Below are 23008 nucleotides of genomic sequence, written 5' to 3' on the forward strand. Positions count from 1 at the left end.
TTGATTTTCTTAAGCAAAGGTGTAGCATAGACGTAGCATAGCAGTGTTATTTATAATTTTGAAGGTAAAGTTATAGGACTGACATGAATGGATTTGTAGAACTTTTATTACAGTATTTTGGACTTGGATGTCAAACAGTATAAACTGTACATGCATAAGGCCATTGTATTTTTGGAGATTGGGTGTTACCTCAAACATTCAGCATTTTTAAAGTCCTTCAACATAAAATACAATACAGGAACAGCAGAAGCCAAGAGATACATATCCATTTCAATACAACGTATGATAAGATTGGCCAACTGTAAAGGCAGGATTGTAGATTTCAACAGACCCATCTATATCTGTTTTGTTTTCCAGTTTTAACATGAGGAGAAAGTCTTCCAGAAGAAGAGCTTGCAAGGAGATTTAGTGGTTGGTTCAAAAACAGACTTCTCTCCCAGTTTGCCATTCAGAAATTCAGGGTCAAGATCAGCTAGTTCTTTACTGGTGAGGTTCAGCTCAGCCACATCCGTCATCATCTTCTTCAACAAGTCCTTCTGGTCTTTGGTCAGTATCTAGACAACAAGACATTTCTGTGGGCTTGAGTATTAGATCACTGCTATTGATTTATACAGCATTAACAGTATTACAACACTGCAGTACAGTTATTCCTAGCCAGTGACAAAGATTATAGGAAACACTAACAAATATGGACCTATTCACCTCATTTTCCAATTAAAATTGCTTTAAATATTGTTTAAAAAGATATTCACCTCATTGGTTTGTGATTGTTTGTCTTGTACAGGTAACGCCTCACCATGCCAGACCACAAGGAACAGAGGAAACAGGCTCAGCATCACCCGCATAATGAACATGCTTCTCTCAACCGCAGCATGATTGTTCCATCTAACTCCCATCGTCATGTTTTAGAGAGGTACCTTCACAAAAGAAACTGACGCAGTACAAGGGAAGAAAGGCATTATAAAATTACCTTATGTAATGTAGGTCATTGTTGGATCAATTTTATGCACACTTTTTATAAGAGTACTTAAAAATATCTTTGCCAAATCTACAGTAATTCATTTCTTAATTCCTATATGGAATTGATATTATTTCAACAAAAACTATCCCCACATGCTCTAAAAGGCACCTTAAGGTCACCTTAACACAACCGTAATCATGCATAAAGACGAAACATGCTTTATTATATACATACTTTAGCTTTTAGGGGAAGTGTTGATCTTTGGTATTTGTCGGTTCAAACTGCAGCATCTCTTGTTTGTGTCAGACATCTGCAGCCAGACTCCTCCCCGGCCGATGCATAATTAATCAGCAAACGGCTCAAGATAGGGTGTCCACTTCCTGTCCTGCTCTCCATGCGCTGAATTGCCTTGTTCACCATGATGACTCAGCATCATTCGACTACGACTCCTACACTATACTATTCTAAACTGCGTAGGTTTAGTGTGTCCTCTGTTTGAAGTGGCTTTGAATCACTGAGATGTTTTTTCCTAAGTAAATAAGTCATGAACACTTAAACCCACTATTTGATTCATAGTAAATAGCATAAACAACATATTCTACCTAAAATATATTTAGCAGAACAATACAGATTAACACTCATCTCTGGAGTTCTTGTAGCATTTTAAGGTTGCATGTTACCCCAGTTACTCTAGGGTAGAGCTGTAAGGGCCATTCTACAGAATTGGTGCAAACTGCTATTCCACAACCAAAAAACACACACACGTGTGTCCCGCATTTCCATGTCACTACCAAAACAGTGTATGTTTTAGTCCATTGGCTAGGACTAATTTTAACTACACCTATGCATTTATGATTAGGAAATACCTCTCTCTCACAGTTACATGACTAGTAGATGGGCCTCTTCAATTTGAGCTAAATGTCTTCAAAAGTCTGAAAAATCTGTGTGACTTTAAAGAATGTCATTACTGAATACCATCTTTCTATAATTAAACACATTTTTGGGGTACAAATGTTCAGAACTGTGCTAGGTAACCATGTGCTGATTAGCATCTTTGAGCAAAATTATCTAAAATTGTCACTATGATGAAACAGTCATGACCGAAACATTTGGTGAAGTTTTGGTAGTGATATCTTTGTTTTTTGGGGTTTTATCACATAAAATTGTCACTACCGGAAGTGTCACAACCGAAACATGTTATCATTGTTTCGGTAGTGACAGAAGGAAACACCTATTTTTTTATTTTGGGGGAAATAAAATAAATTTTAATTTAGTTTAGTTTAGTTATGCATTTTTTTTTTGTCTTTTAGTATGTTTTAGTAGTGTTTTAGTATGCAAGTTTAAATTCTGTAATGTGATGTAGTTCAAAACTACCAAATCACTACCAAAAAAATGTGCTGTCATGACCAAAACATTGGATGTTTTGTCAAAAATAAAGTATACTGAATTATCAACTAAGATGTTTTGATAGTGTTTGGTTCAATGTGTATATAACTAATGAATTTTTAAGTTTGAAATCAGTATGATCAACTTTTTGCCTTTTACAAAGAAAAATTGGATTCAAAATACAACAAATCTCATAAATTACACTTGAAATAGTTAAAATTGTAATTGTTATTGATTTACCTATTTAAATGTTATATATTTACAAGGAATGTAAGCAAAAACGTAGCTCACTTCTTATTAAATTATATATTACTGTGTTTCAATAAGTGACACATTTTGGGGAGAGGACAAATAATCTAGAACTTTCTGAAAATACGAGAATTAAATACATTTCCAAGTCTGACTTTAAACTAATTCTGTAGAATGGCCAATATTACAATCTCTCTCAGTAGCTGGATCATTTGAAAAACTTCACATGGAAGTGATGTCTTTGGTCACACATATATGAGAGACACCTGCTGCTCTTTTCAGCTCTTTCATCTTTAAACAGGTTGAAGGTGAATTAAGGATATTGGTGTAGTGTGTCCTAACCACGGGGAAAATCCTATTGTTGCAGCTATTTTCCTTGCTTTGTTTGGTTCAACAATAAATGTAGCTTACATAATCAGAAAGCATCATAGTAAAAATGTATTTTATATATTTATACTTAGATTTCATATGAACCAAACAGTCATTTAGTTGTAAGTACCTACAGTACCTGATCATTATATGCTGTCACACTGCAAAAAATGCTTTTCTTAGATTTTTTTCTCATTTCCAGCCAAAATATCTACAAATTCATAAATCGAGAAGAATTTTCTAGATGAGTAAAAATTGTCGTTTTCCAAAAAAATAAGTCAAAATTAAGTGTTTTTGCTTGAAACAATTCTACTTATTCTTATTCTAAGCAAAAACTCACTTAATTTTGACTTTTTTTTTGTTTTGTTTTTTTGAAAACAAGAAAATAATTTTTACTCATCTAGAAAATCCTTCTTGATATAAGAATTTTAGATGTTTTGGCTGGAATCAAGACAAAACATTCTAAGTAAGAAAAGCGTTTTTTGCAGTGCATGTAAACGTCACCCAAAAATGAAAATTCTATCATTAATTACTCACCCTTATGTCGTTTCGAACAGGTAAGACCTTTGTTCATCCTCAGAACACAAGTTAAGATATTTTTGATGAAATCCAAGCTTTCTTACCCTGCATAGACAGCAATGCAACAGAAATGTTCAAAGCCCAGAAAGATAGTAAGGATAAAATAGTCCACTTGATATCAGTGGTTCAAACTTAATTTTATAAAGCTACAAGAATACTTTTTGTGTCCAAAGAAAACAAAAATAACTACTTTATTCAACATTTTCTTTTCTTCCATGTCAGTTTTCGATGCGCACTCACAAGAGTGCAATGCATACATGTGGTGCTGCTGATGCTTTAATGTTAAAAATCAAAAATACTACTTGATCATCAGGATAGTGTAAAGATATGTACATACTACTACTCATAAAAATTACATTTGAACTGTTAGTAAGTAATAGATCTTATATATGTGTGTGTTGAACCCAATACTAGTGTAAACAACCTCACTGTTCTAAAAAATCCTTTCTGCCCTCTCCTGGAGACAAATTAGAAGTACATACAAATAAACAAGTTACATATCTAGCATTTACTGTTAAAAATAAGCAGGAGTAAATCCTGTTAGCAGTAGACGGCATGTGAGCGAAGAAGACAAAAGCTAATTAAAAAGGGATTGAAAGCTTTATTTAGCCTAATGCAGTGCAATAGTTACCCATAATCCAGGTTAACACTGTAAACTCTGGGGGCAAAGCATGACCGGTCTACAGCAAGAAGAATCTCAGAAACAACACTCTTACTCGAAAATGCTGTGTTTGCAATGGTGGACCTTAAAACTACAAGAACAGAGCTTACAAATAGTGTACACACTATGATTTAGTATAAATAGAAGTATGCAATGGAGCACTCTTTAGTAAGAGCTCTACAGTGGGCTGAAGTTTAGCTCTTCAGGAGGAATGTGCTCAGCTGCTCTGGTCCTTCATCAAGAGGAGATGATGTTCTCTGCTGCTCAACCTAATAACACTCTGTAGTTTAGGCGTTATATGATGATGAGGACACTTTTCCTCCGTGGCCTGTCCAGTTAGTGTGGATGTACTTTCCAGGGTTTGATAGCAGCTCATATGTGTGGGCACCAAAGTAGTCTCTTTGTGCCTGAAGAGTGACACAATGTTAGAGGTGATATTAGCTCTGTCAGTTTAATTTAAATAACATAGAATATCTACTATATGAATATTAAGGGCTTCAAATGCCTAGAACCATAAATGTCCAGAAGTAATCCCTATGATGGTTCTAGAGAGAGAGGTTTACCTGCAGCAGGTTTGCTGGTAGCATCTCGTGCCTGTAACCATCATAGAAGGACAGGGCGGTGGTGAAGCACGGCATGGGGATTCCCTGCTGCACACCTGTACTTACTACCCTACGCCATGAATCCTGCAAAACACAACCAACGTACTTTTAAACAAACCTCTTTCTACATATATTGTCATTATTAATACCAACAAACCTTTAGATCAATTTTTAAAAGTAAACTGCTGTTCATACATAATTTCTATTTTATATCTATATTACATTTTCCAAACGTCTGTGGATTTTCAGACCATATTTAACATCTGATAAATGACTTTAAAATCATTTATGTTACATTCTGACTATGCATGCTATTATGTTGCCAAATAATTGCTTTCATATCATAGCTAAATACTGCAGCTTATACAAATCAATTACCATCAAAGCACAGCATTTGTGAAAAAAAGTGCTAAACTACATGATTACATTTGATACACTTTAATTAACTACAATGACTACTACTTGAAGGGATAGTTCAACAAAAATTAAAATTCTGTCATTAATTACTCACCCTTATGTTGGTTCAAACCTGTAGGACCTTCGTTCATCTTCAGAACACAAATTAAAGAGATAGTTCAGCCGAAATTGAAAATTTGATGTTTATCTGTTTATCCCCAGGGCATCCAAGATGTAGGTGACTGTTTCTCCAGTAAAACACAAACGAAGATTTTTAACTTAAACCATTGCAGTCTGTGAGTCATATAATGGCAGTCAATGGGCTCCATGGCTTTGAGAGTCAAAAAAATGTACACTTACACCCTATGGCTTGTGACGATACATTGAGGTCTTAACACACGAAACAATCGGTCTGTGAAAGAAACTGTATTAATATCATTTTTTACCTCTGATCTACTGCAATGTCCAACTTAAGCGCGTTCACAACAGCCGACGCGTGACACGTTAACGTGCTCTGGCTTAGCAGAGGCATGCACAGAAGCGATCTGTTGCATGTATACGCCACTCATTGTTTACACAGAGAGATTGTGGGCATGACGGCTACTAAAAATGGTAATTTCTTAACTAATTAAAAACTAAAAGATTACGTTTGCTTGTGAACTGATGCAGGAGTATTGACTTTTCACCAACTCCCAACTTTTGAACCTGATCAACTGAAGTTATGGTTGCTTGCTCTTCGTCACACATCGGCTGTTGTGAACACGCTCAGGACTGTTGGACATTGCGGTGGATCAGAGGTAAAAAAAAAAAAAAAAAAAAAAGATATAAATACTGTTCAGTTTCTTGCACAGACTGATTGTTTTGTGTGTTAAGACCTCAGTGTATCATCACGAGCCGCAGGGTTTAATTTGGTTTTGTCTGTGTATGTTTTTTTTTTTTACTCTCAAAGCCTTGGGTCCCATTGACTGCCATTATATGACTGACAGACTGCAACGGCTTGAGTTAAAAATCTTTGTATGTGTTCTACTCAAGAAACAAAGTCACTTACATCTTGGATGCACTTACATCTTGGATCTTGGGTAAGCAGATAAACATCAAATTTAATTTTTTGGCTGAACTATCCCTTTCTGACCCTCCATAGACATCAACATAACTACCACATTCAAAGGCCCAGAAAGGTAGTAAGGACAATGTTAAAATAGTCCATGTGACATCAGTGGTTCAACCGTTTTATCAAAATATGAGAATACTTTTTGTGCACAAAGAAAACAAAAATAACACCTTTATTCCATGACAGCTTTTATCGTGCATTTCCGACAGTACAAGGTTCTACATCAGAACGCCAGCTCCTGCAACAGCAGCACCACACGCATACATCGTGATACTCTCGTGAACATGCGACGAAGACTGACATGGAAAAGAAGAAATTGTTAAATAAAGTCGTTATTTTTGTTTGTTTTTTGCTCGCAAAAAGTATTCTCGTAGCTTCATAAAATTACGGTTGAACCACTGATGGTCACATGGACTATTTTAAAGATGTCCTTACTACTTTTCTGTGTCTTGAATCTGTCAGTTGCATTGCTGTCTATGCAGGGTCAGAAAGCTTTTGAATTTCATCCAAAATATATTACATTTCAAAGATGAATGAAGGACGTGTTCCAACGCGACAGAACAAGATTCCAGCGACAAGCAATTTGGCTGTCCACACCAGACACAACACGACAGCGCAGCGTGACAGAATCACTCAAATATCACAGCCATTCAGAAGCGCACTGCACTCCCAATGAAATGGACATGTTTTTAATCTAATTCATAAATATTAAACCTTTTTAACGGTATTAAAACTACATACTGAGTGACTAATACCATCTGGTTCACACTGGGTTTGCAGTTTTAACGTACGTTAATTGCATTAATACGCATTAACTTATTTTCAAGATCTGAGGTAAACTATCTGTTGTTGCTTTCAGTATGGCTGTAAATGTCACGCAATATTATATCCAAACTCACATTAAACACTTTTAACATTAAAGCAACTGAGATTATCACTGTCACTTAGTTTGTTGTTGTTCCTGGCATTCCAGTGTCATGGAAATAGAAACTTAGTTAGAAATTTAGTGTCGCTATCACAGCTAGTTAGGACAAAAACTCGAATTAACATGGAAAAGATTTTTATCTTTAAGATTATTATTTAAGACTTCATTCATTTGTTTTTCTTTTTATCGTGTGTCATGGCATTGTGTGTAGTTAGGACACGGTATTATGGGTTTGGAACAACATGAGGGCGAGTAATTAACGACATAATTTTCATTTTTGGGTGAACTATCCCTTTAAATAATTTAAATTCATATAAAAAAAAATAACATAAAACTGTCACTAATTACAGGATATGCTATCATGGACATATATATTTGGAAGGCACTAAGTGGATATTACTTTTTAGAGACACTGTATATATACATTCATATAAATGCACATAAACAGTCGGTCATTAGTGCTGCTGATTTCTCTATATATTTAGAGGCACTATTACAGGAAACAGCACAATTTGTGGCCACTCTTGGCTCATTTCCTGTACCTGACAATCCTGTACAGCTTTACTGAAGAAGTTATCCAGCAGCAAACTCTGCAACTCTGAGTTCCGGTCAAATGCTTCCTTGATCTTTCCCAAGAAAACACTGCGAATGAAAGATTCATGACCTTTAATCATAACTAATCTGTAGTGATGATAATAAAATCAAACTGTTTCCTCATTTCTGGGATGGTTACATCAAACAATATCACCACTTCCTATTGTTTACACAATTGCAACATCGACAGGGTGGAGAAAGGATGAAGTTTCGTATGATTTCATTCTTGAGTATTTCAGCAGACACAGCCTTTTCTGACAAGCAATCTGAATGTAGCATATATTTTTTTTTAAATCACTGCGAGAAAAGCCTGCTCACCTGCGAATGATGCAGCCTCCTCTCCACATCAGGGCAATAGCACCATAGTTAAGAGACCAGCCGAACTCTACTGCAGCCTGTCTGAGCAGCATGAACCCTTGAGCATATGAAATGATCTTTGAGGCGTACAAAGCCTGAAAAAGAAATAACAATAAACATTAGGTTAAAAACAACAACTCCATTAACTGATGCACCTTAATACATGAACATTGTTCTGATAAGTCCATTTCAAGCTGTGAGATACACAAAACGCTATTGGCTATTTAAAAAAGGAGACGGAACCGCTTTAATTTCGTCAACACAGAATAATGCTGCATGTTTCAAAACAATTCAGTGGACCTTGAATGATCTAAATTTTACCGAGTATATCCCACCTTTCTAATATCTTCGAGAAACTGTGCCTTGTTTCCAGTGAACTTGACACCCTGGGGGCCATTGAGGTTCTTACTGGCCTGAACCCTCTCATCCTTCAGAGAGGAGAGACATCTGGCAAAGACAGCTTCCCCTGTGAATGAAAGACATTACAAACAACACAGACAGTCATCTCCTGTTAAAGTCTGGATCTCTGGTCGCATAATAAGATTATAATCACTGTTAGACCATGTCAGAGAGACCACATGAGGAAACATTAAAACATTAGATAGTCCAAGCATGACAGAGACAGACAGGCCCCACACAGAACAACCTGATCACAATAACTATATATAAATGAAAAAAAAATTGTGCAATAAGATAAAATCACTTTGGATGTCTGAATGAATCTGTACTCTCTTTTTATTACTGTGTTCATCAATAATATGTATCAAAATAAAGTAAATAAATTGTCATGCTTAAAAAGAAATCAATTAAACTAATAAAAAATAACTAAAATTAAATAAATTATCATTAATGCAATCTGGTGACTCAGATATGTTTTGCATTTTAGATATACTGTTGTATTTTATTATTATTATTATTATTATTACTATTATTATTATTTAAATACTTTTATTTATCCAAAATAAAACTACATTATTGTATTACCAGACATTATTTTCATGAAATCAAGCACATTTTCCCTCACATTCCCAATACTGTAATGCAAAGGTTTTTTCCAAATCCAGGAATTATTAAATATGACCAGGATATTTATTTGTCAAATTTATCTAGGACTTCTATAAAGCAGTAATATACACTACTATTCTAAAGTTTTTGAACAGTTGAGATTTTTAATGTTTTTAAAAGAAGTCTCTTCTGCTCCCCAAACCTACATTTATTGTATAAAATACAGCAAAAACAGTAACATTTTGAAATATTTTTACTATATAAAATAACTGTTTTCTATTTTTAATATATTTTAAATCATAATTTATTCCTGTGATTTTTCAGCATCATTATGCCAGTCTTCTGTCACATGATCCTTCGGAAATCACATATAGAACATTAAGAACATTATAATGATTTCTGAAGGATCAATGTGACTGCTAAAAATTCAGCTTTGAAATCACAGGAATAAATTACATTTTAAAATATATTCAAATAGAAAACAGTTATTTGAAATAGTACAAATATTTCAAAATTGTTCTGCTTTAGCTGTACTTTGGATCAAATAAATGCAGGCTTGGTGAGCAGAAGAGACTTCTTCAAAAAAACATCTTAATTTAAAAAAATCTTACTGTTGAAAAACATTTGACTTTTGTCTTCAAGACTATAGTAACAATGCATAATGTACTTCATATCTGGTACCAGACCCTCACCCTTACACTGTTGACACCGGTAACGTAATGCTCTTCGGTGTACTGAGTAATCAGCCAGACTATTGTGAGAGCAGATCTTACTACATCTACAAACATGTAGATGTAATTTAGAGGCTGGAAGCAAAACCCTGAAGTCAGCATGACTTTGTATTATATTATCACCCAGCCCAATGCAAACTAGTATGGGAAGAGGCAAGTGAAGGAAGGAAAAAAAAAAAAAAATCAAGTGGAAAACAGCCAGTCATGGTGAACTCAGCACTGGAATGCAGCCTATTGAGAAAAGAAAACCCTCCTCTACAACCCTGCAAATCATAGCTGGTCTCTCACGCTTTAGTGCTGCACAAACAGCCTTTTGTCTATTCAACTGACACTACATATACAAGCCCATGTCCTGATGTGACAACTACATCAAGCCAGGTCAGTTTTTGTTTATATAGTACATTTCTAGCTTTAGAAAAACATGCATCAGTGTTGACTATTATGTAACTGGTTTCTGTGCCTTGAGTGATCCAGAAGTCTACAAGTTTAACCAGATCAGTTTTTTTTATTTATTTCTCATTTCAAATCTAGCCCAAAACTCTTCACATTTGCCCTGGGACAGCGGGTCATCCTTATTGTTGAGCTCTGCATCAAAGGCCAGAACAGAAAATCCCGCTTATGTCACATGAGCTGAGGAGGTGAACTGCAAAGCTGCTTAAAGAGACGCTTCATTCAACATGTTTGTCTAAGGCCAACTAACATATCTGCCTCTATATCTAAAACAACAGAAAAACACACCCAAACTTGAAATTATGCAAGACTCTCTCTCACCGATTAATGTAACAGGTGTGCCGTATTCCAAAGCAGAGATGGCCGTCCATTTCCCTGTGCCTTTCTGCCCGGCGCTGTCTCTGATTTTGGGCAGCAGGTGAGTGCCGTCCCCATCCTTGAATTTCAGGATATTGGCAGTGATCTCAATGAGGAAAGAGTCCAGCTCTGTCTTATTCCACTGATCGAAGGCCTGACAGGCAAACCAGACAAAGAAATTTAGTCTTAAGAGGAAGCAGACTAAAACAGTCCTTCAGAAGGAACAGGGTGCAGTGTATTTCACAATCCAAACAAAATAAGGAAGAAGGAAACAGAAAAGACAATAGAGGGGATTGGAAGAATTACAACATCATGGACTTTTCATCTAACCTGAGCCATTTCATCATGGTCCATACCAAGCACATCCTTCATCAGATGATACGCCTCACAGATGAGCTGCATGTCACCGTATTCAATACCGTTGTGGACCATCTTAACAAAATGTCCTGCTCCTTCATCTCCAACCTACACAAATATACAAAGAATTCTGAGAAGTGCATTTACAAGCTATATAAATGCATATCTATCTATTGATAACTAATACTCACCCAGTCGCAGCAAGGCTCTCCTGTGCCCACCTTGGCGGCAATGCTCTGAAAAATGTCTTTTAAGTGTGGCCTGAAGGAATAAAATAAAGTTAGATTCTATATACACACATATACATTTTAGGTGGACTTCTTTAAGTCCTCACCAAGCATCTTTATGCCCTCCGGGCATCAGTGAAGGTCCATACCGAGCCCCATCTTCTCCTCCACTCACTCCACTACCCACAAACAGCAGGTTCTTCTCCTTCAGGCTCTGACAGCGTCTCTATGTGAGGAGCGTGAATGTTTAGATCAAGTACTGTTATCACCTCACATGATCATAAGTTTGGATTATCAGACTCACTGTTGTATCTCTATACTCTGAATTTCCACCATCAATGATGATGTCACCAGATTCAAGAAGAGGAACCTACAAGATACGGAAAAATGGGTTATTTGATCACTCTGGCAGGGTGACAAGGCAAACTAAGACTAGGACTGTCGATTCATAGTGATGTTTACCAGTTTATCGATGAAGTCATCGACAGCTTGTCCCGCTTTGACGAGGAGGATGATGCGACGAGGTTTTTTGAGTTTAGACACCATGTCTTCGAGGGACTCAGCCCCGATCACCTTAGTGCCTTTGGCTTCATTGTTTAAAAAATCTTGGACTTTGGACACTGTCCTGTTGAACGCGCACACCTGAGGAATGACAGAAGTTGTAAAATCTTAAACCTGATGTGAATCAGAATAGGTTTTGCAAGGAGAGAGAGAGAAAAAAAAAAGTGACTTACCACAAATCCATGGTCGTTCATGTTCAGGATCAGATTCTGACCCATCACAGCCAGACCAATGAGAGCAATATCAGCTCTGTGGAGACAAAATATGGAGATTATGAGAAAGAACATTCATATTTAAATACAGAGAGCTAACTTATTGAAATTAGTGATTATGAAAAATGTAATTCTGACTGGATGACATAGAATAGATTTTAACAATCTGTGTTTGAACAGATCAGTATGAATGTGCAAGAACTTTCACTATATTATATTTAATTATAATAAAACACTCAAATATGCTGTAGAAATTTAATATCACATTACCAAGCGTTTGAAACGCAAATGTATACTTACTGAGCCATGGTTGAAGGTTGGTTCCGTCTTAAAATGACACTTTCTATCAAGGTTTTCACTACTGCTGCACCGTCTCTGCTGAACTTCCTCATTCACGGCCTGATCCACAGCACTACGCCAACTCCCAATGAACACGCCTGACAGACCCACAGTGGTCATGGCGTCATCCTTATCGCCATCTGTGATTGGCGGAGATACTCTGAGCAGAGATTGAAGGCTGTTCGTTGGCTGTCTGGTTTTGTCCCTCCCCCACGGTGTCGAATGAAGTAAATGGGGTTAGAATTATATTTTTGACGATGAACTCTGAGACGATGAACCGTTGCATCAGTGTACTGATGTACGTAAGAGGTCTGAAATTTCATCAAATTGATTAATTATTAAATAGATTACTACATTTAGGCGCAACGACTATTTTCTGAAAAGTATACCTTTATAAACGAGTTTTATTGTTAAAGTTACTGCATATAAAATAGATATGCAATAACTACTTTTTTTTAAATATGGAGTTTGTAATACTATCTGATAAAAATAAGTTAGAGTTACAAGTATTTGACGTAATTATTTGCAAGATAATGTAATTATAATGTAATAATATTATAATGTAGTTATAATAATAACGTAATTATTTATAAGATTATCTTTCTTCATAGCTCAGTACTTTATTTCATATAGTACATTTTCTGGTTATTTATAAATAGATAGTACAGGTGATTTTATGTAAGTGATAAAAAAATGTGTTACTTAATCACTTCAAAGAAGTAAAATATAAAGGTAGGCATAATCATAAATAATACGATAGGAATATTATTTAATAGCATATTAATTTTATATCAAATGTGGTATTTTAGGTACTCTACTCAACTCAGTGGTTAGTATTTGTTAGATATGGAAGCCCGTTTCCACCACTTAATAAAAAAAAAAGGTAAAAACTCTGAATTCTGACTTTTTTTCTCTAGCAAATGTAAGTTTATATCTCACAATTCTGACTTTTCCAATCAGAATGACAAGTTATAAAGTCAGAATTGCGAGACATGAAGTCACAATTCTGAGAAATAAAGTCAGAACTGCAAGATATTTTTTTTCTCAGAATTGCGAGTTTATATCTCAAAATAGTGAATTTTTTCTCAGAGTTGTGAGATATAAACTTGCAGTTGCCAGTTATAAAGATCAGAAAAAAGACTGATATGTTCTCAAAATTGCAAGTTTGTATCTTAATTCTGACTTAACTCGTAATTGCAAGATATAAACTTAAAATTCTGAGAAAAAGTAATTATTTCAAGATATAAACCCACAATTCCGAGAAAAAAACTCAATATTTATCTCACCGTTCTGATATTTCTCAGAATTCTGACTTTATAACTCGCAATTGCGAGTTTATATCAAACAATTCTGAGAAAAAGTCATAATTGCGACTTTATATCCCACAATTCTGAGAAAATGTCAGAATTCCGAGATGTATATTCGCAATTGCAAGAAATTGTGAGATAAAAAGTCGCAATTACCTTTTGATTAATTTTTTATTCAGTGGCGGAAACGGGCTTCCATAGTTAGATGCTTTTGCCAAAAGGTTAAAATATTTAATAAAACCAACAATTAAAAATAAGTAAACAAACAAGTTAGTGTGGCATTACAATTTAGGAAGTCAAATAATGTAATATTATATGAAAAATAACTAGCAAAATGTCACTTTAACTAAACAGCCTTTGGAAGACAATAACCAGCTTTAGTGTAGGTAAGATAAAAGAGAAAGAAAGACAACAAGATCAGTTCTTCGTCTAATGCACTGGTTGTAATTTTATTTTTACCTCATTCACTAAACAGGTCAATGGTGCAAGATTACCATACACAGAATTAAGATATATGCATTACACGTCTAGGCTATACAGCGAATGGATTATAATTATTACAAATACAGGAGACATATTTACATTTTAATCCAAGTTCGATACAACATGAAATATTTACAAAATAAGTATGAAAATGAAGCCAATCTGACAAATAATGTACAGTGTTAATGCCACGGCTGAACTGTTTTCTGTTGTTTCATCACAATGACAGGGAATGATGTTCATCTCATCTGATGGGGTGATACAGTAATGCCAGGGTTGCTTCAGAGGCAGCATGAGAAAAAAATGCATGAGTGAGAACAAAAAACAAAAAGGTAAAGCAAAACATGTTATACTTCCAAGAAAATATAATCCCTGATGTTAGAAATCAAAATGAACAGGCCTCATCATAACTCTGCCCTCATATCTAGATTAAATGTGAAAAAGTGCCCTTGTAACATGCTCAGATTCTTCAAGAAATAAGAAGCACAGCAAAATGTCAGTCGCTAATTAAGATATTCTTCTTCTTTCATCTGTAAATTTTAAGTGAAACGCAAGGTACATTCAAAGTCCACTTCAATGAGGAAAACAAAACAACCAAAAACCATTTGGTTTCCATTTGAGAAAACAACCAAAACATTGTTCAAGCTTTATTTGTTCTGTCGTTAGTTGTATAAACACATGTGCAAAGAGCTGCAAACTAATATATACATTGCAAAACAATAAATACAGTTAATGAAATTCATTATGAATATAATATTAGTCAACCAAGCCACTCAACAAAGATGGTAAAAAAAAAAAAAAAAAAGGCAAAAACCTTTGCTCTGTCAAAAACTTGTCACGTAATTAGATAAACGCTAATCTTCACTAACACTATGTGCCGAATCTGAATATTCAATTTGAACATTTTCACAGATGCTGTAACAATCAAATGGCTCAGATGAGGCCTAAAGGCTGGTTGACCCAAGGACTTGACTTTCCGAGCCATTTTCATGCGTTTCCTGTGAAAATGCGCTAAAGCGCTCCAATAAGAAAAAATGCAGTCTATGGTGAGCAGCAAGAATTGACTTCATAAGGATTGACGGTGATCAGTCTGACAGTGCAACAGTAATTCCTGCTGGTTGTCTGGCCAGAGGACTGTTATGTGCTCAAATTCGCCTAGATCACTGCAAACTTCAGCATTTGTGTCTTGACTGCATGTCTTCAAACGCACAGAGCAAAGATTTCAAAACAAAACCATTAAAAAGCAGAACACTACCATCCCTTTTTCTTCACTGCAGATGCACACTGCACTGCAATGAACTGCATAAATGGCCCAATTTCTACCGACAGTGATGAAACTGTTTTAGTGGTCAAACTTGGTCAGTTCAAATAAGTGAAGAACAACAGCTGAATAAAAATGAGGAAAAGTGCCCTTCTTGTCTTCCGTCGTATAATGTAAAACACTGATAACATGTTAATAAAAATAAGTTAAGATAATCAGTAGAGATACATGTGGAAGCCTTTTTCCACCACTGAATAAAAAAAAGAAAAAAGTAATTGCGACTTTTTCTCTCACAATTCTGACTTTTTTCTCGCAATTTTGAGAAACTGAGATATAAATTCACAACTGTGAGTTGTAAAGTCACAATTTTAAGATATAAATATGCAGTTTTGAGAAATTAAGTCAGAATTGTGTGATACAAACTCAAAATTGCGAGTTATAAAGTCAGAATTGCCACCGCTATCTCATATTTTACGAGGTGGCTAATTTGTACAAATTCGTACAACCTCATTCGTACGATTTTGTACGATTTGTCTAGACCGCAGTGATGTGTAGCTTTAGTGGCGGATTGGGGAACTCGTAAAATACGTACAATTTAAATTAGCCACCTTGTAAAATATGTACGAACTGCCATGAAATCTGGTTGAAATTACAAGATATAAACCTGCAATTCTAACTTTTTTCTTAGAATTGAGTGATATAAACTCACAATTGCGAATTATAAAGTCAAAATTGCGAGACATAAACTCCAATTCTGAGAAACGAAGTCATGATTCTGAGAAATAAAGTCACAATTCTGAGAAATAAACTTTGAGAACTGAGAAATAAATTGCGAGAAAAACTCACAATTCTAAGAAATAAAGTTGCAATTCTGAGAAATAAAGTCATGATTCTGAGAAATAAACTCGCAATTACAAATTAAGTCAGAATTGTGAGATAAAAATTCTGAGAACAGTCTTTTTCCCCCTCAAAATTGGACTTTATAACTCGCAATTGCGAGTTTATATCTTACAATTTTGAGAAAAAATAAATTGCGAGATATAAACTCGCAATTGCAAGAAAAAAGTCTTTATTTCTTGCAATTTTGAGTTTATATCATGTAATTCTAACTTTACAACTCGCAATTGTGAGTTTATATCATCATATATCTCACAGTTCAGCAATACTGATTAAAAGAAAGTCCGAATTGTGAGATAAAAAGTCGCAATACATTTATGTTTTATTTAGTGGCAGAAACTGGCTTTTATAGATACATGGTAAATGTTCAATAATATTAAAAAGTGATTCTGCTCATTCTCAAGGGGAATAAAGGCTGGTTTAAGGATCCTGCTGACAGCAAAAATAAACCACACAAATATTCAATCCTTCATTTCGTAACTGTAAACTATTAAATTAATATCTCACTCAACCGTTTGGTCTCTCAATAGATCTTTTCTTGCTAAAGCAGCCCTGAAAATGGTCTTTCAGTAATACAGTAACAAGTACAGTAACCCATAATGCATCATGTCTCATAATGAGTAGCGTTAAGCACAGTAATCCTGAACGTTATGTACAAATGGATTCATTCGGTCAGTTGTTCTGTGTAAAGGTAATTCTTTTGCACCATTTTTTTTTACCTAATCTACTGAGGAAATTGTTTAAATTGAGCAGAATACTCCTGTAGGCTACCGAAAGAGAGATATGTGAGAGATCATCACCATCTTCATTTTCTTTCCCTGGTATTATATGTCATATGATTACATACTGTACTTTGCTAATGGTAGGTTTTATGTCCTTGATATGTGGAATTAATGTCAAGCAAATACATTGCAACAGGCTGGGTGAAGAAAACGGCTGTATGTACATGGTCAACGTTCTGACAATCACAGCTTGCTGTGATTTAGCAAATCCATTAAGCCAATACTGCAGTAACATTCAGTTAAGGGTCAATTTCTGTCTTGTTTAGAAAATTAAGCATCTTCAAGTGCTTTGGTCCATTTAAAAATCTTTTTTTTAGCAATATCTGGAGCAAAGCTGTTTTGTATATTTTCTTTTAGAGAAAGTTGATTTTGTTATTATTAAATACGTGATATTTTATATATATATTTTTTTCATTATTACTAATATATTTATTTTTTACTCAAACCAACTTTCTCCTGAGGGTACGATGTTCCTGGCAGACAACACTGTAAGGATGATGTTTACAGACGAGAGTAACTCAAGAGAAAGCAGAACCTGCTCTGAAGATTCGTGCACACACAAATAGACTATTACAACATGCTACTTGAAGGAGGTTCAGTTATGACAAAGAACAAAACTGAAGACAGAATAATTCCAATCAATAACACAATAGAGAGGAGAGGAGGAGGAGGGGGAGGAGGGGGAGAAAAAGGAGGGAGGTAGGGGACAGTTGGTGTTTAGGAACTGAAAGTTCATTTGCTGGAGAGGAGAACAGAGCCACAGGTCTACATACAAGAGAAACCGTCAAGAACCACAAAGATTTAGAAGTGTTAACACACTCGGTACGTTGTAAAGGTAGACAGAGAGAAATGAGCACTATTTCTGTGCGTGTGCACGCTCGTTCAGTTCTTCATCAGACTGGACCGTCTCCTCGCCAGCTTTGACCTGTAGGAAAACACAGAAAGAGACAAGTTATCAGTGAACTTTTTGAGGAATACGGCGACATTTTAGTGTCATGTTAAAAAATAAAAAATGAAAATGACATGATTAAAAGTCGAAATTATGAGAATAAAGTTGAAATCACGAGAATAAGGTTGAAATATTACAAGAATAAAGTTGAAATGTTTTGAGAATAAAGTTAAAGTGTTTCGAGAATAAAGTTGAAATGTTTCGAGAATAAAGTTAAAGTGTTTCGAGAATAAAGTTGAAATGTTTCGAGAATAAAATCAAAATGTTTCGAGAATAAAAGAGAATAAGGTCGAAATTCCGAGAATAAAGTTGAAATGTTTTGAGAATAAAGTCGAAATTCCGAGAATAAAGTCGCAATGTTTTGAGAATAAAGTCGAAATTCCGAGAATAAAGTCGCAATGTTTTGAGAATAAAGTCGAAATTCCGAGAATAAAGTCGCAATGTTTTGAGAATAAAGTCGAAATTCCGAGAATAAAGTCGCAATGTTTTGAGAATAAAGTCGAAATTCCGAGAATAAAGTCGAAATGTTTTGAGAATAAAGTCGAAATTCCGAGAATAAAGTCGAAATGTTTTGAGAATAAAGTCGAAATTCCGAGAATAAAGTCGCAATGTTTTGAGAATAAAGTCGAAATTCCGAGAATAAAGTCGCAATGTTTTGAGAATAAAGTCGAAATTCCGAGAATAAAGTCGCAATGTTTTGAGAATAAAGTCGAAATTCCGAGAATAAAGTCGCAATGTTTTGAGAATAAAGTCGAAATTCCGAGAATAAAGTCGCAATGTTTTGAGAATAAAGTCGAAATTCCGAGAATAAAGTCGAAATGTTTTGAGAATGAAGTTGAAAGGTTTTGAGAACAAAGTCAAAATTCCGAGAATAAAGTTGAAATTCTGAGAATAAAGTCGAAATGTTTTGAGAATAAAGTCGAAATGTTTCGAGAATAAAATCGAAATGTTTCGAGAATAAAATCAAAATGTTTCGAGAATAAAAGAGAATAAGGTCGAAATTCCGAGAATAAAGTTGAAATGTTTTGAGAATAAAGTCGAAATTCCGAGAATAAAGTCGCAATGTTTTGAGAATAAAGTCGAAATTCCGAGAATAAAGTCGCAATGTTTTGAGAATAAAGTCGAAATTCCGAGAATAAAGTCTAAATGTTTTGAGAATGAAGTTGAAAGGTTTTGAGAACAAAGTCAAAATGTTCCGAGAATAAAGTTGAAATTCTGAGAATAAAGTCGAAATGTTTTGAGAATAAAGTCGAAATGTTTTGAGAATAAAGTCGAAATGTTTTGAGAATAATGTCGAAATTCAGAGAATAAAGTCGAAATGTTTTGAGAATAAAGTCGAAATTCCGAGAATAAAGTCGAAATGTTTTCAGAATAAAGTCGAAATTCCGAGAATAAAGTCGAAATGTTTTGAGAATAAAGTCGAAATTCCGAGAATAAAGTCGAAATGTTTTGAGAATAAAGTCGAAATTCCGAGAATAAAGTCGAAATGTTTTGAGAATAAAGTCGAAATTCCGAGAATAAAGTCGAAATGTTTTCAGAATAAAGTCGAAATTCCGAGAATAAAGTCGCAATGTTTTGAGAATAAAGTCGAAATTCCGAGAATAAAGTCGAAATGTTTTGAGAATAATGTCGAAATTCCGAGAATAAAGTCGAAATGTTTTGAGAATGAAGTTGAAAGGTTTTGAGAACAAAGTCAAAATTCTGAGAATAAAGTCGAAATGTTTTGAGAATAAAGTCGAAATGTTTCGAGAATAAAATCGAAATGTTTCGAGAATAAAATCAAAATGTTTCGAGAATAAAAGAGAATAAGGTCGAAATTCCGAGAATAAAGTTGAAATGTTTTGAGAATAAAGTCGAAATTCCGAGAATAAAGTCGCAATGTTTTGAGAATAAAGTCGAAATTCCGAGAATAAAGTCTAAATGTTTTGAGAATGAAGTTGAAAGGTTTTGAGAACAAAGTCAAAATGTTCCGAGAATAAAGTTGAAATTCTGAGAATAAAGTCGAAATGTTTTGAGAATAAAGTCGAAATGTTTTGAGAATAAAGTCGAAATGTTTTGAGAATAATGTCGAAATTCAGAGAATAAAGTCGAAATGTTTTGAGAATAAAGTCGAAATTCCGAGAATAAAGTCGAAATGTTTTCAGAATAAAGTCGAAATTCCGAGAATAAAGTCGAAATGTTTTGAGAATAAAGTCGAAATTCCGAGAATAAAGTCGAAATGTTTTGAGAATAAAGTCGAAATTCCGAGAATAAAGTCGAAATGTTTTGAGAATAAAGTCGAAATTCCGAGAATAAAGTCGAAATGTTTTCAGAATAAAGTCGAAATTCCGAGAATAAAGTCGCAATGTTTTGAGAATAAAGTCGAAATTCCGAGAATAAAGTCGAAATGTTTTGAGAATAATGTCGAAATTCCGAGAATAAAGTCGAAATGTTTTGAGAATGAAGTTGAAAGGTTTTGAGAACAAAGTCAAAATTCTGAGAATAAAGTCGAAATGTTTTGAGAATAAAGTCGAAATGTTTCGAGAATAAAATCGAAATGTTTCGAGAATAAAATCAAAATGTTTCGAGAATAAAAGAGAATAAGGTCGAAATTCCGAGAATAAAGTCGCAATGTTTTGAGAATAAAGTCGAAATTCCGAGAATAAAGTCTAAATGTTTTGAGAATGAAGTTGAAAGGTTTTGAGAACAAAGTCAAAATTCCGAGAATAAAGTTGAAATTCTGAGAATAAAGTCGAAATGTTTTGAGAATAAAGTCGAAATGTTTTGAGAATAAAGTCGAAATGTTTTGAGAATAAAGTCGAAATGTTTTGAGAATAATGTCGAAATTCAGAGAATAAAGTCGAAATGTTTTGAGAATAAAGTCGAAATTCAGAGAATAAAGTCGAAATGTTTTCAGAATAAAGTCGAAATTCCGAGAATAAAGTCGAAATGTTTTGAGAATAAAGTCGAAATTCCGAGAATAAAGTCGAAATGTTTTGAGAATAATGTCGAAGTTCCGAGAATAAAGTCGAAATGTTTTGAGAATAATGTCGAAATTCCGAGAATAAAGTAGAAATTCTAAGAATAAAGTCAAAATTCCGAGAATAAAGTCGAAATGTTTTGAGAATGAAGTCGAAATGTTTTGAGAATAAAGTAGAAATTCTAAGAATAAAGTCAAAATTCTGAGAATAAAGTCGAAATGTTTTGAGAATGAAGTCGAAATGTTTTGAGAATGAAGTCGAAATTCAGATAATAAACTCAAAATGTTTCAAAAATTAATAAAAAAAATTGATTGTTAAAAATAAACTTTGAGAATAAAGTCTGACCATTTCGAGAATGAAATAAAAATTGCGAGAATTAAATTGTAGCAATGAAATTGCATTCATTAAGCCTATTTGTAGTGCGCCAGCCACCCAATAATAGCAATAAGCTTTGTTTTTGTTTTGTTTTTTGCTTTAAATATTTTGACTTTATTCTCAAAATATTACGACTTTAATCTTTTTTTTTGTTGTTGTTAACATGGCACTAAAATACAGTCGTTTGTTTATCAATGTCCCTACTACCTTCCTGGGCCTTGAACATGGTAGTCACATTGCGGTTTATGGAGGGTCAGAAAGCTCTCGGATTTCATCAAAAGTATCTTAATTTGTGTTCCAGGTTTGGTCCAGACTAGACTAGGTTAATTCTAGGTAATCAAAAAAAAAAGTTTCTGGGTTGGAATGTACCTTATCGTTCCTGCTAGCAGTGGGTTAAAGGCGTACAGCCAGTCATTCATGTCTTTGTCGTTGTTGGCCTGGAGGAGGATCCCTCTGTGCTTGGTGCACACGGCGAATGTATTAGGTGTCTGCAAGCCATCAAACAGCAACATTTAGGCATTCAACCAACATATTTAACAGGAAAAACAGTTGATTTCCACATAGCGGGTGAAGCTTTACCTTGAGCATGGCCTGCTGGTCTTCACTGTATTCCACCTGGGCAGTGGATAAATTCAACACTCCCCTCTCGACTGGGTCCTTGTCATTGTTGTAGATGAACACGTATGGCCGACGAACCACCACAAAGTGCTTCACCCAGGAGTTGGAGCGGGGCTCCATGAAACTGAGGAATCCCTTCTTTGATACCACAGATCTGAATGAACACAGGAGGACACATCAGTCTAGCATATTACTGTAATAACAACATCTCTGCTACCCCATTTGAGAAAACCTGCCACACAAAACAGCTTAAATGAATGATTTAAAGGAATATTTCACTCAAAAATGAAAATTTTGTCAATAATTACTCACACTAATATTTTCTTTGTGCACAAAAAGTATTATCATAGCTACACAAAATTACGGTTAAATGTCACATGGACCTTTTTAATGATGTACTATGTTTATGTGTCTTGACCATGGATCCTGTTTATGGAGGGTCAGAAAGCTCTTGAACCTTATTACAAATATCTTAAAAGGTCTTAAGTGTTTGGAACGATATGAGGGTGAGTAATTTTGGGGTAAATTTCCCTTTCAGTGTTCAAATTCATCCCGATAAAAACTCGTACCCAGGTCTCATTTCCTCAATATCAGGCACAAGGTTGAGGAACTCATGTTTTCCGGCGCGGGCCAGGTAGGAGGTTTCCAGAATGGGCACCATGGGGAAGTTCTCATAGTCTGAGCATGAGGGGCTGGTGGCACGGGAGTTAGCTTCAGGGGTTCTGGACAAGACAGATGATGTTTTAGGATACTCAAATTTTAGAGGACTATATTTTGAGCCTATCATTTGTGATTTTACATCTGAATCGTACCGAGAGTCTGACAGAGAGGGGCAGGTGGAGGAGGGTGTGAGAGTAGCACTGCTGAAACTGGTGACCGATGGATCACGGCCCATAGGAGAGATATCCGACAACTGAAAGAAACAGAAAACAGTTTTTTTTTTTTTT

The 23008-nt window shown here is 34.8% G+C and overlaps 3 protein-coding genes across 7 annotated transcripts in view; all 3 read right to left on the reverse strand.

Annotated features, from left to right (window-relative positions):
- Positions 1-88: 88 nt before the first annotated feature.
- Positions 89-1316, reverse strand: sst6.2 (somatostatin 6.2). Its single transcript, XM_073822576.1, has 3 exons — positions 1196-1316; positions 753-931; positions 89-554 (listed from the first exon to the last, which is right to left on the reverse strand). Exons 2-3 carry the CDS (start codon positions 900-902, stop codon positions 360-362), a joined length of 345 nt encoding a protein of 114 aa, XP_073678677.1. The 5' UTR covers positions 903-931; positions 1196-1316; the 3' UTR covers positions 89-359.
- Positions 1317-4125: 2809 nt separating this feature from the next.
- pgd (phosphogluconate dehydrogenase) lies at positions 4126-12530 on the reverse strand. The gene is made up of 13 exons (XM_073823459.1): positions 12391-12530; positions 12052-12127; positions 11780-11959; positions 11622-11687; positions 11425-11543; positions 11282-11351; positions 11064-11198; positions 10698-10887; positions 8526-8656; positions 8152-8285; positions 7782-7881; positions 4769-4891; positions 4126-4612 (listed from the first exon to the last, which is right to left on the reverse strand). Exons 1-13 carry the CDS (start codon positions 12480-12482, stop codon positions 4493-4495), a joined length of 1536 nt encoding a protein of 511 aa, XP_073679560.1. The 5' UTR covers positions 12483-12530; the 3' UTR covers positions 4126-4492.
- Positions 12531-17855: 5325 nt separating this feature from the next.
- Positions 17856-23008, reverse strand: part of kif1b (kinesin family member 1B) — a 101847-nt gene continuing 96694 nt past the window's right edge. For 4 of the 5 annotated variants that reach the window (XM_073823212.1, XM_073823209.1, XM_073823211.1 and 1 more), the window contains 5 exons: positions 22874-22974; positions 22631-22783; positions 22023-22215; positions 21813-21931; positions 17856-18084 (listed from right to left, as the gene is read on the reverse strand). In XM_073823212.1, the coding sequence (XP_073679313.1) occupies positions 18042-18084; positions 21813-21931; positions 22023-22215; positions 22631-22783; positions 22874-22974 (609 nt within the window). In that variant the 3' untranslated portion in view covers positions 17856-18041. Of the gene's footprint in view, positions 18085-21812; positions 21932-22022; positions 22216-22630; positions 22975-23008 lie in introns of all 5 variants that reach the window. The other variant, XM_073823208.1, reaches the window with a different exon arrangement.

Source organism: Garra rufa, chromosome 18, assembly GCF_049309525.1.
Source record: "Garra rufa chromosome 18, GarRuf1.0, whole genome shotgun sequence".
Classification (NCBI taxonomy): Eukaryota; Metazoa; Chordata; class Actinopteri; order Cypriniformes; family Cyprinidae; genus Garra; species Garra rufa.